Source organism: Macrotis lagotis, chromosome 4, assembly GCF_037893015.1.
Source record: "Macrotis lagotis isolate mMagLag1 chromosome 4, bilby.v1.9.chrom.fasta, whole genome shotgun sequence".
NCBI classification, from domain to species: domain Eukaryota; kingdom Metazoa; phylum Chordata; class Mammalia; order Peramelemorphia; family Peramelidae; genus Macrotis; species Macrotis lagotis.
The window spans coordinates 112,006,360-112,024,219 of NC_133661.1; the positions used below are offsets into that span (position 1 = coordinate 112,006,360).

Here is a 17,860-nt window from a genome sequence, read left to right on the forward strand (position 1 = left end):
CTTTTTCATCTGACTTAAAAATCAACATCCTCTTACAAATGTAAAATCTATATCAGATTGCTTTCTGTCAGGGGGAGAGAAGGGAGGGAGGGAGAAAAATTGTAAAATTCAAAACCTTGCAAAAAATGATAGGCAGAAATTGCCATTGTATATAGTCAGAAAAATCAATAAAATATTTATATAATAAAAAAAGAAAAAATGAACATCCTCTGGGTGTGTCCCATTCTAGAAATTGAGTTCCTTGAGAACAGGAATTATCTTCTTTTTCTATTTGAATCACTAAGACTCGGCACAGAGCTTTGCAAGCTTAATTAAAGAGAAAACACTTTTTAAAAAAAACTTTAAATTCATGCAGTCAATGAAAAAGAGATCAGGTTTGTTCAACTTGGCTCTCATGGCAGAATTAGAAGCAATAGTTGGAAGTGGCAAAATAACAAATTTAGGCTTGATTGATATGAGGAAAATTTTTACTAAATTGTCATTGTTGTTGAGTCATTTTGGTTGTGCCTGACTTTTTTGTGATCCCATTTGGGGTTTTCTTGGCAAAGATACTGGAATGGAGGGCAAACTAGATGACTCAGTGGATAGAGCACTGGGCATAGAGTCAGGAAGACCTGAGTTCAAATTCAACCTCCAAAACTGACCAGCTATGTGATCCTGAGCAAATCACTTCACCTTATTTGCTTCAGTTTCCTCAACTGGCAAAAGAGATGGAAAAAGCAAACTGCTTCTTCCTCCTGGGGTGTTGTGGAGCAAAGCTGGACCATACCTTATCTGGGATGATGCTGTGGATGCTAACTTTGCCCTAGGGCTTTGGCCCTTAGAAAGGCTGCCTTTCTCACTTTGGTATCTGAAGGATGGGTGGGGAGAAGCTCTTAGGGAGAATCCTAGGACCTGGGAGCAGTGTAAGATGTCAACCTCAAGATTAGACACTGTGTCTGCAAGGCAGAGCTTCACTCCTCCTCTCTCCAGTTAAGCTAAATCTTACTTCTAGCAGTCAAAGGGGTGAGGGTGAGTCACCGGAAAGGAAGGGGAAGAGGGAGGGAAAAGCATCAGCTCTGGTAGGGTGTGGCCTGTGTAAGAGGCCACAAATGCTGCCTTCCTTCAGAGGATAAAGAAATTATATCTACCTTAGAGTCAGCAGAAAGGGGGTGGGGGGATATAAAAGAAGGCTTCATGAAGTTGATATTTGATCTGGGACTTAAAGAATGACCACAATTTTAATAGGTGTTTGGGATGGAGATAGGTATGGAACATGAACAGAGAGAGAGAAGAGCCTGGAAAAGCCTCTTAGACTGGAAATATGGCTCCCTTGATCATCTGTCTTGAGGCACAGGAAGAGTAGGACTGTGGATTCCTATGGCTATGTAAGGATTTATCATCCCTGAACAATTCTCCATCATCAAAACTAATGGAAAGCAGAGGCTCAAAAGAACACATGATCCCAAAGTCATTTCTATTTTGTTTGGAACTGCATCATAGCATACTACTAATTACCCATTTCAGCAACAATTAGCTTCCTGACCTAGCCTGAGACTGAGGGTACTTTTGAGGTTGAATTTCTCATATCTCTGACACTGTAGTTCTTCCCATGGAGAATTTACAGGATAATCTCTATACCTTCCTCCTTTTTTGAGTTCAGCTAACTGAAAGTAAAGGAAATGTGGTCAAAAACCTTCCCAAGGTCTGATCCCCTCAAAGAAATTTAGTTGCAGGAGCAACAGGTGACAAAGTAGGTAGATCACCAGATGGAGTGAGGAGGACCTGAGTTCAAATCTGACCTCTGACACTTCATACTTATTAGCTGCATGACCTGAAGTTAGCCACTTACCCCCATTGCCTATAATAACCCTCCAAAAAGGGGGGAAAAAGATGCAGTTGATGGTCAGTTATAGTAGCTCTATAGGGAGGAACAGATTAACAATTTACCAGTTCTGGTGTCTATTCCCATTCACTCCCAAATTAAGGTTAGGAAGGAATGTGTAGAAGCTAGCTTTTGCAAAATACACAGTGGCAAGAAATGGACTGAAAATTTGGGGGAACAACAAATAGATCAATTTAGTTGGATGTGTGAATATAATATGAAATAAAAGTGGAGAGGTAGACTGAAGTCAGATTATGAAAGGCTTTTTGAAGATAATTTTGGATTTTTGAAGATAATTAAAGATAATAAAGGAAAAATTAAGGGCCTCCCTGGTCAAGTCAGGAAGGCAGAGTAAAAGGGTAGTCAGAGTTGGCCATGAATAATCTTTTTCTCTAATACAAAGAAAGCTTAGGGAGCAGGAGTCCTAGATCACCTAAGCAGCCCATGTCAGATAGGTGAAGGAGTTGGGGAAGAAGATTCTTCTAAAGTTCTGCAGATAGTTACTGGCACTTTTTCACTCTTAAAATTATTTGGTATACAAACTTGTCCCCAAAATATAGTTATCATATATATATATATATATATATATATATATATATATATATATATATATATATATATATATTACTTGTGGACCTGTTTCATCTCCTAAATAGAAGGTAAGTTCATTGAGGGCAGGAACCATGTTGGTTCTGTCCTTTTTTCTTCATCTTCAAGCCTAGGGTCTCACAAATTGAAAACGATTAATAAATTTTGGTTGGGGTGATGTGGAAGCACCTAGGCCAGATCTTCCCACAGGCCTAATTGGTTAAGACTCTTCCCTTTCCTGCTTTGCCCTCCTCAACTCCTACATCTGCGGAGCCTGAAGAAGATCTCCGCACAGATCCAACCGGCTCAGACGCTCTCCAGCCTTTCTTTGCCCTCCCCAGCTCCTACATCTGGGGAGCCTGGACCAGATCTCCCCTCAGACTCAGCTGGCTCACCTCAGACTCTTCCCTTCCCTCCTCTGTCCTCCCCGACTCCTAAATCTGCGGGGTCCACGGGAGTCCTCTAGACGGGTCTCTGAGTCTGAGCCACCGAGAGCGGGTAAGCGGTTCTTAAAGCGCGGGCCTGGAGTTGGGGTTCAGGCTGCTGGTCCGGGCGGGCGGTGCCGCAGAGCAGACCCGGGAGGGCCAGCCCCTCCCCCCGGCCCCCCCAGCTCCCCCTCCGCCCCTCCCCTGAGGCCTCAGGGGAAGCTGTTTTTCCACTCTCACGCACACGCGCTTTTTCCATTCCTTCTTTCTTTTGGGGTTTAAACTTTCTGTGAGCGGCGCTGCCACTTCCCCAAGTAGCAGCCCCCCCACCCCGGATCTCTACGATCTTCCTCCTTCCTCCGGCCCGACCCTGCAGGAAGCCCCTGCCCCGGCCCCGGCCCCGGCCCCGGCCCCGGCCCCGGCCCAGCAAACCAAAAGCCCAAAACGGAGCCTCCGGTGAGGCAGAGGAGGCGAGGGCCGAGCGCGCGCGGCGGGCCGGGCACCGCTGCCCCGGTCCGCAGTCCGAGCTGCGCCCTGCCCGCCCCAGGACTCGCAGCCACCGCCCCTCTGGAGCCCGGAGCCCGGGTGAGTGACTCTGCCCAGCCAACGGGATGGGGGGGCGGGTAGGGAGGGGGGAATTCAGGGCAACTTTGGAAATACTGTCATAGATGGCCAGAAGGGGTGAAGGGGGGGCCTGCCTAGACATCTGCCCCCGAGAAATGAAAAGGCCCCTTTGCCCCCCCCCCCCAGTGCTAGGGCTTTGAAAAGTTCACCCCCTTCCCTGGGCACGATCTTTCTGGGGCCAGTGCTTTGGTCCCACAGAATCTCTCTCTTGTCCAACTCCGGTTGGTCATCTGGCCTTCTGCCCTCACCAGGTCTGAGTGGTGTTTGTGAAACTGAGACTCCCCAGAGAGAACACCCGAGTCTCTGCCCTCATGGAAAGGGGAGAGTACCCAAGTGGGGAAGGGGAAGAGGGATTTACCCTGATGCCTATGGCCCATTAACCCTGGCCCTGAGAGACTGGCCTCTAAAGTCCAGGATCTTGCCTTTACCCTCTCCTTATTTGTGTCCTTGGCCTGGGAGGAAGGGGGGGGGCTGGTGAAGGGGAGCCCCAAAGGAGCCCATGAAAGGAATGGCCAGATCCAGGCGGAAGACTCAAGTTTAATAGCACAGGGCCTCGTTTTGCTTATACAGGATTGTCCAGACTTACTCTCGGATGAACAGGAAACTTCACAGGATTGGGACTGCCAGGGTGCCAGGGATGGGACTGGGAATCAAAAGAGGGAAAATGAAACAATCTTTTTTATTATTGTCACAAAAATTTAAGTGGAGGCCCAGCAGAACCCATACTCTTTTGTTTCCCTGGGGGGGGGGGGGTAGATGAAAGTGTCCAGAAGTTGGGTGTGTGGGTGTGAGTGGATGGGTGCTTTATACCTATAGTTCTGGCACCTCTCAGACTGGCTCCACTGGGCACTGCAGTCTTCTAAGAAGTATCAATCTTTCCTTCTTAAAAGTTTTATAGAACATGAGGAAGAGCACCTTTCTTCCTCCCAGACCGCAGAAACAGGGTGAAGGTATCATTAACAGTTACTAGCTTTGGGGACGCCCTGTTACCTAATCCTAAAACATAAGCAGAGCTGAATGTATTGGTTTTTTGGACTATCCATAGTGTTCCAAACACAGAGATCTATGGGGGAATGGGTTAGTGGGTAATGATAAATATGATTCCCAAAAAGGTCATCAGTAAAACGTTTTTAAATGAAGAGAATAACATAAAATGAAGTGTTAAGGGCTATAAATAGAGCAATTTTGGTGCTACCTTGCTAAGGGTAATAAGAAAATATTTAAAGAACAAGTAAATTACATGTAGCAAAGGTCTGTGGATTTTTACAATTTACAGGTTTTTTTATGCAATCTTTTGTCCTTTCTTATTCCTTGTGATTGAGATATTTGTTTCATTATTGTCATGTTCTCCCCCCAAAAAAATAAATAAAGACAGAGGAGTTCCCAAAGAGAGTAGAGACTCCTTGTGGAGGCTTTCCATAGCCTTATTAAATAGAGATCATAGCTTGTAAAGTCTCACTTTATTCCCTCACTCACCCCAATTTCTGGACCATATTCTTAGAGATGAAATTTTGAGAGCTGCAGCAGAACACAGATAAGCAGGTACCCAAGCTCTGCTCCCAACTTCCCCTTTGCCTCGAACTTGGAGGTCATTGTTTTCTACATCTATGCAGGGGAGATGGGGGCAACTTCTTAATGGGGTAGGTGGAGGTAGTCTGTGATTAAGGCCAAAGGAGGGTCTTGGCAGAGAGCTGTCTCCCCTCAGTTTGATGCTGCTGCTTCTGTTCAAAACAGAATTGAAAATCTTGTTAGCTTTGCTCAGTTTCCAGTTAGGCAGAACCTTAGAGGTTCTGTCTAATCAGGCCAATTTCATTTTACAGTTCCTTGGAAATACACTTCACTCTCCCTCTTAGGAATTCTATTCAGCACAGCATATTGGGGGGGACGGTGGATTAAAGCTGGTTTCAAATTCTGATTCTTCATAGGCAGAGTAGATGGCTTGGAAAGTAAGGAGAGAGGGGACTGAGAAATCTTGTTACTTTTTTCCGGTCTATTCAGTCACACAGCACTGTGCTAAATTATGCTAATAAATATAAAGTCAAAAACTGGCATTACCCTCAAGGAACTGCCAATCTAATGACTTCCCAGAGGAGCAGGAGGCAAGGGCTCCAGACCAACATGCTGTCTAAATTTCAGTTTCTTCATTGGTAAAATGAGTATCATAACACCCATCCTCTCTACCTCTCAGGGTCACCGTGAGAAGAGGATGGTGCTTTTGAAGAGCTGTATAAACAAAATATTGTAATCTTTCTTTTATTATGACTGAGAGATAATTATCTTCTCCAATTTCACTGATGATGGCATCAAGGCCTGTCAAGGGGAAGTCACTTGCTCAGGGTTACACATTCTGTGACATGATACAGAACATCCCTCAGCTCCTACCTTGAAGTTCTTCCCATTAGATCATATGCACCCCCCAATCAACCTTCCTCATGTCTCTAGGATTAGAATCCACCAGAATTCTAATATCTGAATTCACCCAGGTTCTTTCTCCTTTCTGCAGACTGAACATTTCAGTTCATCACCATGGCTGCCCTGATTGTGGAGAATTTCCGCTTCCTGTCACTCTTTTTCAAGAGCAAGGATGTGATGATCTTTAATGGGCTGGTGGCCCTGGGAACAGTGGGGAGCCAGGAACTGTTCTCTGTGGTGGCCTTTCACTGTCCTTGCTCCCCTGCCAGAAACTACATTTATGGTTTAACAGCGATTGGGGTACCTGCTTTGGCTCTCTTCCTAATCGGGGTCATCCTCAACACTCACACCTGGAATCTGGTGGCTGAGTGTCAGCTACGACGGGCCAAAAACTGTTCAGCTGCCCCAAATTTCCTTCTCTTGAGCTCCATCTTGGGTCGTGCAGCTGTGGCTCCAGTCACCTGGTCTGTCCTTTCACTGCTCAGAGGAGAGGCATATGTCTGTGCCCTCAGCGAGTTTGTGGACCCCTCCTCACTGACAGATGAGAGGGGTGGTTTCCCCCAGGACCATGCAGTTGAGATCCTGGCCAGGTTCCCCTGTGGAGATGCCCCAGCAAATCTGTCAGCCTTCCAGGAGGAAGTGAGCCGAAGACTCAAATATGAGTCCCAGGTAAGTCAAGTTTTTGTGGAAGATGGAGATGGGCTTAGCTGTATGCAAAGATTTCCCACTATCTTCTCCCATACCCCTTCAGGATCAGGGATGCCATGTTAGCTGTTTTAGGTGCTGGTGACAAAATCAGAACTTTTATTCACAGAAGCATAAGTTCAGAGCTAGAAGGGGTCTTCAAGGTCATTGAATCCACCCTCCTTCCCTCTTTTTACTAGGGAGATCCTTTATTAATGTGACCCTTATCAAGGGTCATACAGGCAGCAGGTATCTAAGGCAGAATTAGAGCTCCAACTTACTAATTTTCCTAAATGGGGACTCTTGAGCTTTGATGATTTTATAAACAACTTTTTAAATATAAACTCCATGAAATTAAGAGACCCTGTAGCTCTGATCATTAAATTGTCCCTACATGAAAAAAAAATCAAACTAGTTGTTTTTAACAGGGTATAGCTAATTAGAGAGAGAGAGAGAGAGAGAGAGAGAGAGAGGAGGGAAAAGCAGTGGTAAAGTAAAGATCACACCCTAAACCACTCCTCCCCTCCAACCTTCCAAGAAAAAGCAAGGAAAAATCCTAGAAAGGCTTCAACTTTGCTCCTTTTAGGTGGAGAGGAGGGAACAGAAAGGATCTAGTACCAGTCTGCCAACTCTGTCCTCTAGAGTTAGAATAATCCTCAGTGTTAGAAGTGGGTAATGCTCAGTGCTAATGAAACCATAACCATGGTTCTGGTTCCCATTAATTTTAAAAAGCAGGAAAAATTGCTATTCTTCAGTCACATATTGATCCCTTGACTCAGCCACAGACTGACCTGGATATTCTGACTTCTTTTATTAAAAATTAGATCTATAGAGGCAGCTAGGTGGTGCAGTGGCTAGAGCACGGGCCCTGGAGTCAGGAGTACCTGAGTTTAAATCCAACCTCAGACACTTAATAATTGCCTAGCAGTGTGACCTTGGGCAAGTCACTTAAAAAGTTTAAAAAAATTAGATGTGATTTTATTGGCATTGGGAATTCTCTCCACGAAATGGTTCTTGAAATTTAGAAAACTTGGGGTTGGGCAGCTAGAAATAACCTTATCCTTGAACTGACCTCTGATTGTGGCCCAGATGGACACAGCCTAAACCAGAGTGAATGATTAACTTTGGGGAGGAATAAAGCAGCTGATTAATTGTGTGAGCAGCCTAAAGTAGCCTATCACTGGAGATATACCTTGGTTAATGTTGCATTTAAAGTGTGATTTATCTGATGATATACCAGGCCCAGCTCCAGTGGTTACAATCTGACATCAAGGATTACTGGTGTAAGCAATATTGATCTGGTAAAGTAAAATAGCATGGATCTTGTTGCATTCTTCCTATATCGCTTTCTTTCTCCTCTAGATGACTCTTTATAAGATCTTTGTAAGAATCAAGAATTATATTACCTTCAATATAAAAGTTACCTTTTTGGTGTTCAAAAAGGTTTGAGGATTCCAGGTAATCAGAAACTCTATAAAAGGGATTTCTGCATTGGGAAATAAATTGGGGTTTACTTGACTGAGCTATTGGAGTGATTTGACATTTCCTTCTGTAGTTAAGTTTACAAATGAGGAAACTGAAGGTTAAGTGAATTGCCCATGATCCTTCAGCAAGTTCCCCCATAACTTAGGCTAGAGAACCTCCAAAAAAGTTTTCTGAGTTGAGAGGAAAAAAATAGGAGCATTAATTAGATAGAAAGGGAGCCAAGGAATAGGAAGCAAAGAATTTTCACTCAAAGTTCTCTAGAAGGCTGAAGAGGTGATGCAGATGACTAATTTACCTTAGAATTATCACTAACAACAGACATTTATTAAGTGCTTACTACATGTTGGAAGACTTGAATTCAGATTCTTCCTCCAATACAACTAGCTGGATGATGCTAAAGTCACTTGATCTGTCCAGACATCAGTTTCATCATCTGTAAAAGGAGCAGGACCAGATAACTTCTAAGACCCTTTTCAGCTTTTACTATAATGAAGAGGGGAGGCAGCTAGGTGTCGTAGTGGATAAAGCACCAACCTTGGAGTCAGGAGTACCTGGGTTCAAATCCGGTCTCAGACACTTAATAATTACCTAGCTGTGTGTCCTTGGGCAAGCTGCTTAACCCCGTTTGCCTTGCAAAAACCTAAAAAACAAAACAAACAAACAAAAAAACAAAAAAGAAAAAAACTATAATGAAGAGGAGTCAGAAATAAATGCATAGACCTGCATAGACCCAAGGGGAGAGAAAGGATTGTGGGTTCAAGAGGAAAATGGACAGGTACTAATAGGTATAGAGAACTGAGTAGAAGACAGCCAGATAATGAGAGCAGAAAGAGATTCATATGACTTATTCCCCTCCTGAGGGACCTAAGAGAACATCTACTCCAGCTCTCATTCCACAGAAAAGCAAACAGATCCAAAGACAATTGACTTTGTTCTTAGGCAGCTAATTATTACTAAGTCAGGAATAGAATCCCCATCTCCCAGTCAAAGGTTTGTTGTTTACTGAACCTCTGTCCTTGGTCTCCCTCCTTTCCCCACTGAGTCCTTATTCAGGGTGGGGAGAGGATTGGCAGTTTTTGAGTCAAGGGAAAACTCCATCTTACACTTGCCTGCTCTCTCTGATCCAGCTCTTTGGATGGCTGCTGATTGGAGTGGTGGCTGTTCTCGTCTTCCTCACCAAGTGTTTAAAGCATTGTTGCTCACCACTGGGGTACCGGCAAGAGGCATACTGGGCCCAGTACCGGACCAATGAATCCCAGCTGTTCCAGAGAACAGCAGAAGTACACTCCCGAATTCTGGCAGCCAACAACGTGCGCCGTTTCTTCGGCTTTGTGGCCCTGGACAAAGACGACAAGGAGCTGGTCCAAGAGTTTGTTGTCGAGGGGACCCAACCGAGACCCCAGTGGAATGCTATCACCGGCGTCTACCTGTACCGTGAGAACCAGGGCTTCCCACTTTACAGCCGACTACACAAGTGGGCCCAGGGAATAGTGGGGAATGGGACTGGCCCGGACAATCTGGAGATGGCTTTCTTGGCTTCTTAGTATTTCAGACATCCTTACTATCCAGAACTGCTCTACCCCCAAACTGAATTTGGTTGCTCTTTACTATTGCTCATTGCTCGTATTTGGATGAGTACAAAGATGCCCCACGGTCTTGCACCCAAACCCAGAGGTTGGCAGATGCTCAGCTGATTCTGGGATGGAGCAGAAGAAGCTAATTTTAAAAGCATCACTTACAGACCATCAAAAAGAGCTAGAGGGTGGTGGTGAGGACAACAGCTCATGAAAGAGGGAAAAGGAAAGTGAAGTTTGGAGAGAATCAGATGGGTAGGACAGAAGTACTGAGAAGGGCCTTCTTGGAACTTTAGGCCATTCCAGCTGGCTGGATCAGCAACTTTACAAGATGTTTTTAGTCTTGTAGAAAAGCAGCTACTTGCGCTAACTTCTGAACTCTGGGACACCAGAAAGTAAGTTCATTCTATGCCTTGCCAATGGGCTCCTTGCAAAAATGAAGGGCTGAACACAATTAATTTATGACTGTGTGTGGGTTAAGAATGACCATCTTTGGAAAGGGGCATTACTCCTTGGGCTCCCACTGATCTTGTTTTCTATTTTTGATAAAAACTTTGCTATAATAATATCGATGTGTGTGTGTGTGTATACATGGACACTGTAAATAGATCCCAAATCCAAAAGCAGGTAGTACACCCCTGGGAGAAATCAAAGAATTTTAGAATTATAAGGGACAGTAACAAAAAAAATTCAACCTTTTTTTTTGTTATGAAAGGACACTGAGGCTCTGGGAGAGGAAACAATTTATGTAACCACCAGGTTACGTGGGTCTGGGACTCTGGTTTCCTGACTGCCAGGCTGGGGTTTGATGCTGTAATATCTTTCAAAGTCCTTCTCATTGCTCATTCCATACATGGGAAAACAAATCACTTCTATACTTGATTCCTATTCCTTATCTCTCGTGGGAACCACAGACTATTGTAGAGAAATCCAATTGTTCCCTCCCTCAAATCTGGCCTCTCCAGGCAGAATCTAGTGCTCCTAAAACCCAAATAACCCTCATTCATGGAAAGGAAGAGTTGAGGCTTTCTTCTTATTTTTCCCTTCATTTTGTTCTCTGAAAATGGCTTCTCCCTTCTCTCCTAATCCTGCCAAATGCATGTATATTATGACTGATAAACTCTCTTCGATTATGTATTTTAGAGAAAACTGCATTTTTGTTCATAGTATTTCAGGTTGAGCCAGAATCGACCTCTATTTTCAGAGGCCAGAACAAGAAGCTGTCTCTCACAGGAACAGAAAGCCATAGAACCTTAAGGAAACACTTCCTTGAGTGTTGGAGACAGAACGAGAGAAGTTCCTTAGATGTTTTAGGGATACCTGTGGCCATGGAGGAAGTGTCTTGACATTGTCCCTCATGGGTCCTGTTGAGGAACACTTTATTTTTTCCCTGTGAAGAGAGAAAAACTGAAAGGCATTGATTCCCCAAATCAGAGCACAGAACTGGAACTCAGATTTCTTGGAGCTGGAGCACTCTCCTACCCCTGTCCTCAAAGATTCCAAGGAAGTCCTGAAGAGAGGTATAGTTGGGCAAGTGACCCATGGGCCCATGGGGATTTCCATGATCCAGTAGGAAGTACCTAAAGAGTTGTAGCCTAGCAATTCTGGATTTCCCTTATTCCCTTCAGATGAAATCACAACTGTGATTATTGAGAGCCTGGTCAGGAACTTCCTTCCATGACCCCTTCCCAGGGAGCAAATAAATATTTTACAAAGCACTTTCTTTAGGACAAATCCAGTGAAACGATCTATATGAGTATTCTCATCACCACTTTACAGATGGGTGAACAAGTTCATTTTAACTCAGGCTCTAAACCCAGTGAGTCCTCTTAACCTTTCCAGTTAAGGTTGGATTCACTGGGGTGGTTAAATTATATGCCACAAACCAAACAGGTTTCTTGGGAGTCTGTCAGAAAATGACTGTGAAACAAATGGTCAGAGGAACTGCCCTCCAGCATTACTAGAGAATGGAGGAAATAAGCTCATTCAATTTTTTTAAAAAGAGAAATCTCTCATTGTTTAAAAATTTTTTTCTTTTGCTTTTATATCATGTATTTCACAATAGATCCCTCCCCACTCCCACCAAGTCATCCCTTATAACAAAAAAGAAAAAAGTTCAGAGAAATTCTATGAAACATTTCCACATTTATACACTCAAATATCAACCAACAGTCAAACAAAAACAAATTAACAGGTCACTCCTGGTTTTTCCAGGACTACCCCATGTCACCACAAACAATTCTTAAATAAAGCCCCTCCCATCCCCTCTCCTCCCCCTCATGTCCACTCTCTGGGAGTAATTGTTGGAGGATGCCCTTGGGCCAGTCACTGGCTGTCAGCAAGGGTGCTCTTGGCCTCCACGTAGCTCAAGGCTTTCTCCTTGACAGCCTGCACCGTCTCAGCTGTGCCATGCTGTTTTTCATAGTCCAGGTAGCGTTTGAAGAAGAATTTCATCCGCTTGGGGGCCAGACTCAGGTGTACCACTCGCTCAAAGATGTCCCTGGGTCACAAGAATAGAGGCTCAGGGAAACAGGGCACTGACCAGGCCAGAAGCTGTCAGTCCAGGAGAATCTCTCTAAGGCATAGGCATTAGGGAAAACTCATTCTTTCCCAAGTAAACAGAATGAAGCTACTGGCCTGAAAGATAGGGATGGAGTCCCAGGAGAAAGTCCTGAATTCAACACCAGTAGCCCTCCACCCAACTCCATCCTAGCTAGTCACGGCAACCCTCACTCCCATACCCTGTCCCATGGGGAGGGTGCCAGGAAAAAAAAAGAAGTCATTCCTGAGAAAGTACTAGAAATGAAAGCTGATGCACAGATAATTATTAGGACAGCCCAGGTTTTCTGGCTTCCAGCCCACTGAGCTCATGTTGATGCCCAAGGCCAAATAGAGGCCTTAGACAAAATCTTCTGGTGAAAGTACTGAGAATGGTTGGAAGGTGGAGAGAAATAAATACAGGACTACCTCTTTATATTCACCAAAGCTAGTTTTGTAACAGCTAGAAGCAAAAATGCTCAATGGTCTCTAGGAGAGTAACTAGTCATATTAAGTCCCCTTTGCCTTCCCCCACTTACCGGACTTCCTTTTGGCTCCCATACTTGATGATCATGTCAATGTAGATGGACCAGACATCTGTGCGCTTGGGGTAGCTGCTAAGGGTGCTCTCAAACATGGCCTTGGCTCGTTCTGCATCCCCCAGATGGAACTCAAGTTGAGCAAATTTGGAAATGACATCCACATCTACAACAGTAGGGGTGATTCAGACATTCAAACCAATACTTTCTCTAATGGACTAAGTTCAAGAGGATGGGGAAGGATGCTCACTCCTGCTCTTTGGTCCTTGTTCCCAGGACCTTGGGCCCTTCCTGGAAGGACAAAGTCTAATTCCAAATTAGGCATGTTAAAGATGGCGAATGTAAAGTCAGGAAAGGGACCTAACTTCACTGGTCATTGGGTGTCTTTACTTAAGCCTACGTAACATCTCAACAAAGGGGCTCAGAGTGAGGTTTAATTCTATTATCCTCATCCTTGAGAACTGGGACTATGGGAAGGTCAACCATACTTTTATGCAAAACCAAGAACTACATGAAAAGTCACCCTGACAAGGAAGCCTACCCTGTGCCAAGATGGAGGAATCCCCAGAAGCCCCATTTGAGAGATGTAAAGAAGGACAGAGGTCTTACGTTCTTTCTGTGGCAGACAGCTGAAGGCCCGTTGCAGCAGACGGTGACTGGCATCGGCTTGCCCTCTCTGAAGGAGGAAGGCACCATATTTGATCCACACAGTCTTTTCTTGTCGGAAACGTTTCAGCATCCGATTGTAAAGCTCTTCAGCTGCCTGGTGAAAAAGAGGTCAGCAGAGGAACATAAGAACCAAACTGAAACCAGGCCTACTCTAGAGATTGGGGAACTAGGAAGAGAAATGAGAGAACTTTTATTTTGTGGGAAGTGACTCTCAAGATCCTCCAATCTACATTGCTCATAAACTCAGGGAGAGGTGGCTAAGGAGATGCAAAAAGGACAAAAAGAGATGGGAAAGACAAAAGGAGGAAGCACCATGCTCAGAAAGGGGCATGACTTTCCTTTTTTGTCTAGGATACACTATAGAGACATCACTGTAATTTTGTTTGATACCTTCATCTCCAAATAATTTCCTCATCTAGCAATTTACTTAACCTCTAAAAGGAAGGAACTATTTTTTTTTTCCATTTGATAGCTAGGGATGCTGAGACCCAGGATTGTGAAACAATTTTCCCAAAGTTACAGTGAGAACTGAGGACTCTCCACTTCTAGCCCTGGCTTTGTGATGTTCACTGGGCATCTGTCTAGAGTGGGGATGGACTTGAAGGGGATCTTCTCCATCAAGAGACTGGGAAATATACCTGGTACTTCTCTGATTTAGTGTAGATGTCAGCCAGCTGCACGAAGACCTTCAAGGGCTCACAGTACTGCACAGCACGCTCAAAGACCTTGGTCAGAGTCTCACTGGAGCCATACATATTCTCCAGGTTCATCAGAGCCACCCACACATTGAGCTTCTCCTGCTCTTCTCTAGAAGTACAGAGAGAAAACAGGAAATAGAGAGCAAAACATAAGCTCTAGTCCAATGGACTTCTTGCACCCCTATCTGGAGGCTAACTCTCAATGTCTAAAATACAGATTACAACTAGACCCCCATCACACACATACTTAAGTCCTAAAACAGATCTTCCCTGGAGGAAGTGAGAGCCTCAACCCCAATATCAGAGTTGGGAAGGTGTTGGCCCTTAAATATGAACTGTCCTTCATCCAATTAACTAGGAGAACCTGGGTCTCTTACTAACTCATCACAAATGATGCTATTATCATAATTATTATACATAATTATACTATATATATCATAATTATACTATATATATATGTATATACATATATATATGTGTATATATATATATATATATATATATAATTTAAAAGTATAGGAAAATAGCTACTGTTTCACTCATCACTATTCTTATCACAAACACAAAAAGTACCAGCCCTGCTCTCTATCCCATCTTCCCTCTCTGAACACCCAGGTGTTCACGCTGACTTACAGAGAACTACAAGTCAGATGAAAGGAACTAAGTACAGTCACCCTCAGAGCAATCAGCAGTCTGCAGAGCAAACTTCTACTGGGCCAAATGTTCCCTAAAAACATGCTCCCTTGCCCTTCTCTATGGTAGCTGATGGAAGGAAGCCTCTTTACCTGAAGGAGATGGACTTGAGAGCCCTCTCAGCCACTGCCCGGGCCTTCTCGATTTCTGTGGCGTGTAAGTGGAAGGCCATGTACTGCAGCCACAGGATGGAGCTATTGGGGGAGCTTAGGACCAGGCGATCAAAATCATCTGCTGTCTTGGGCTGCCAGTTGGGGTCCATCAAGGCTGCCTCAATGCGTGACAGCTCCTTTTCTGCCTGCTGCTTCTCCAGCTCTTTGTCCTTTTTGCTTTTCTTCTTTAGCTAAAGAGGAGCATGTAGGAGTGAGTGGTAGCACCCAGGGCTCAACTCATACCCACCCTAGGGAGGCACATGTAGAGACAGCCCAGAAAGTTTCTGGACTCTAGCCTGGTATCACTTTCATTTTCCTGGCCTCCTGTGAGCCCAGAATCCCAGCTGATTAGTATTTCAATCACTAGCATTTCTGAGTCCACTAATCACAGGTTCAATTCCAGGGCCCTTGAACTATCTTATTGTTCCATGTTCCCTGAGCCTGGAGGCTTGTACTGAGAGGTTTCTTAGGGTCTTGGTAGGTAAACTAGTGTCATCCTCCTTTCCAAATCACCTAAGGCAGGACCTCCCAGAACAAAGCTAAGTTTTGGAAAGTATTCCTTGGAGAGACCAACTTAAAAAAAAAGCCTTAGGGGAAGACGAACCGTGGCTTGGCTTGTTTCTTCTTCTTCACTGTCCGAACTCTCCTCTCGGGGTGGCATGGCTGGGGCCAGCATATCCAGACTCACATCCCATACAAAGCCTGAAGATAGCTGCAGCCTGGGGACTTCTGTGAGCTTGGTCTGTTTCTTCTGTGAGAACCAGAGAGAATCTGAGGTCAGAGGCTTAATTGGACCAGACACCGCCCTGAGACTCCTCAATCTCCCCAGTTCTGCCACATAACTACACCTCCATCTCTGACTGGACAAATACCATTTACCCAATGATCATCTACTGACAAGAACCATCAAGGATCAGAGGACAAGGACAGACTAAAACCTTCAGCATAGACAAAGATGATGGCTCTACTGGGAGCCCTAATCTATTTGTAGTTTCATCTCTGTGATCTGATCGCATCACATTTAAATGGAGTTTTAAAGTTTGTACAACTATACATGGGGGAAAGCGGGGAGAGGTTGAGGAGAGGAGAAGCAGGGCATACACTGATGATCTCACTGAGTTAGGAAACTTTCTACTAATAAAGATGTTTGGCAACCTCTGATCTGAAAGAGCTGTAGTTAAAAGACTTGGCCAGTATCACAGAGACTCTGTGTGCCAGAAAGAGACCTTCCTAACTTCAAGGCAGACCACATCACAGAGTAGTGCTGTAATTATTATAGTAAAGAGTCAGAGATGGGAGTGAATTCCCCAAGTCATACAACTAAGGAGTGGTACAATTTAGGAGCAAACTGAGGTTTCTGGACCCCACTCATCTTCCCCTTCAAAAGCCAACCTCTTTTACCTTGGGCTGCTTAAATTTCTTCTCTTTCTCTTCATAATTAACTTCAACTCCACTATCATCTTCTTCTGGGGGGAGGTTTTGCTTTTGCTTCTTGTTTACTTTCTCCTGAGACAATACAAAGAATGAAAAGTGACTGATTCAATCATTCAACTGGTATTTACTATAAAATCCCTAAGACCTCTCAAGGTAAATCCCAAATTGTATCCAAGCAGTAGGGATGGGCTTAAACTATTTCTGACCCAGAGCATGTTCTGGAAAATCATGGCCTTGACCAATTCACTTCAACGCGTGGTGCCTTCTCTCCAGGGCACAGTATGGCAGCTTTCAATGTTTGTTTTTTTCTAAAAGAGATCTTCACACAAGGAAGTACCTGTTCTCTTTCCAACTGTGGCATCTTCCGCTTCCCTTGATTTGCTGCCTTCTCTACTAATTTGACACCAGGTTTCTGCAGCTCCTGTTTTTGTTTTGTTTTGGGCTCATCACATTCTTCCTCCTGTTTTGTCTTATGCTGCTTCTCTTCTTTCTGCTTTAACCTAGAGTCACCATGATCTTCCTTCTCCTCTTCCTCCAATTTCCGCTTCTTCTTAGGCTGACTGCTGAGCATCTTGTCCCCCAAATGCTGCAGTGGCAGACCCAAAGACTCAGGAAATACATCTGGTTTCCCAGTGTCTTTGGGGAGGAAGGACAGATACACCAGGTTCTGTTTCTTGTTTATCCTGGAAGAGCAGAGACAGTGACAATGCCAGTGAGAGAGAAAAGAGGAAAAATGTCTAGAAACAAAAATCAAGAAAACACAAGAGCCCTCTTGCCATGTGTACTGTCTCCTGTGGGGTAAAAGAGACTCTGCTGATGGCGGGGGACGGGGATGGGACAGCAGTATGAGGGCAGAGTAAGGGCTGAAATGGCAGCATCTGAAGACCCTGGCTGACATTCTGGGGCTCCAGACCTGCCTAGAGGTACAGCTGGGCCTCCCAACCAAAGGGCTTCCTTTAGTCTGTACATTAGATTTAACCTAGTCATGACTCATCTTTTTAAGAATTTACCTGAGACTTGGCCAGGCTTTATTTTAAGAAGGTGAAAGGGGCAGGGGGCAGCTTAATAATAAGGGTTTGGGGATGGGTGTAGGCACAGCCTCTGCTTCCATACTTACTTCAAGACCTTAGCTGAAAGCAGCTTTCCTTCTGGGAGATAAGTTCGGTACAAAGCTCTGTCAGATATGAAGTACTTGGTAACATGCCGGTACTTGACCCTACCCACAAGTGTGGGGCTAATGCTATAAAAAAGGAAGAACAATATTGTAGATTGAGTTTGGTCATCCTGAAGCAATAAAACACCTCTGGAAAAACCTAAGATGGGGCAGAGACCCACCCCCAGTGGCTTCAGAAACAGAAAGGACTACTTTGCAGAAGGGAACTTTAGGCAGACACAAGGAAGACACAACTTTCCTCTCCACTAGGGCCATGCAGTAACTTCCATGAATGATTGAGGAACCCTTAGAATCCTCTTCTCTGAGA

The 17,860-nt window shown here is 44.5% G+C and overlaps 2 protein-coding genes across 2 annotated transcripts in view; one reads left to right on the forward strand and one right to left on the reverse strand.

The window, feature by feature from the left end:
- Nucleotides 1–3,408: 3,408 nt before the first annotated feature.
- On the forward strand, nucleotides 3,409–14,485 carry CALHM2 (calcium homeostasis modulator family member 2). Its single transcript, XM_074233795.1, has 3 exons — nucleotides 3,409–3,462; nucleotides 6,005–6,582; nucleotides 9,210–14,485. The coding sequence occupies exons 2-3, from the start codon at nucleotides 6,028–6,030 to the stop codon at nucleotides 9,624–9,626; spliced, it is 972 nt and encodes a 323-aa protein (XP_074089896.1). The 5' UTR covers nucleotides 3,409–3,462; nucleotides 6,005–6,027; the 3' UTR covers nucleotides 9,627–14,485.
- Nucleotides 11,743–17,860, reverse strand: part of PDCD11 (programmed cell death 11) — a 47,860-nt gene continuing 41,742 nt past the window's right edge. Inside the window, exons 28-36 of the mRNA XM_074233794.1 lie at nucleotides 17,497–17,619; nucleotides 16,717–17,062; nucleotides 16,347–16,451; nucleotides 15,550–15,696; nucleotides 14,886–15,136; nucleotides 14,041–14,209; nucleotides 13,343–13,496; nucleotides 12,734–12,899; nucleotides 11,743–12,156 (exon numbers count right to left, since the gene is read on the reverse strand). Coding sequence (XP_074089895.1) covers nucleotides 11,982–12,156; nucleotides 12,734–12,899; nucleotides 13,343–13,496; nucleotides 14,041–14,209; nucleotides 14,886–15,136; nucleotides 15,550–15,696; nucleotides 16,347–16,451; nucleotides 16,717–17,062; nucleotides 17,497–17,619 — 1,636 coding nt within the window. The 3' untranslated portion in view covers nucleotides 11,743–11,981. The remainder of the gene's footprint in view (nucleotides 12,157–12,733; nucleotides 12,900–13,342; nucleotides 13,497–14,040; nucleotides 14,210–14,885; nucleotides 15,137–15,549; nucleotides 15,697–16,346; nucleotides 16,452–16,716; nucleotides 17,063–17,496; nucleotides 17,620–17,860) is intronic.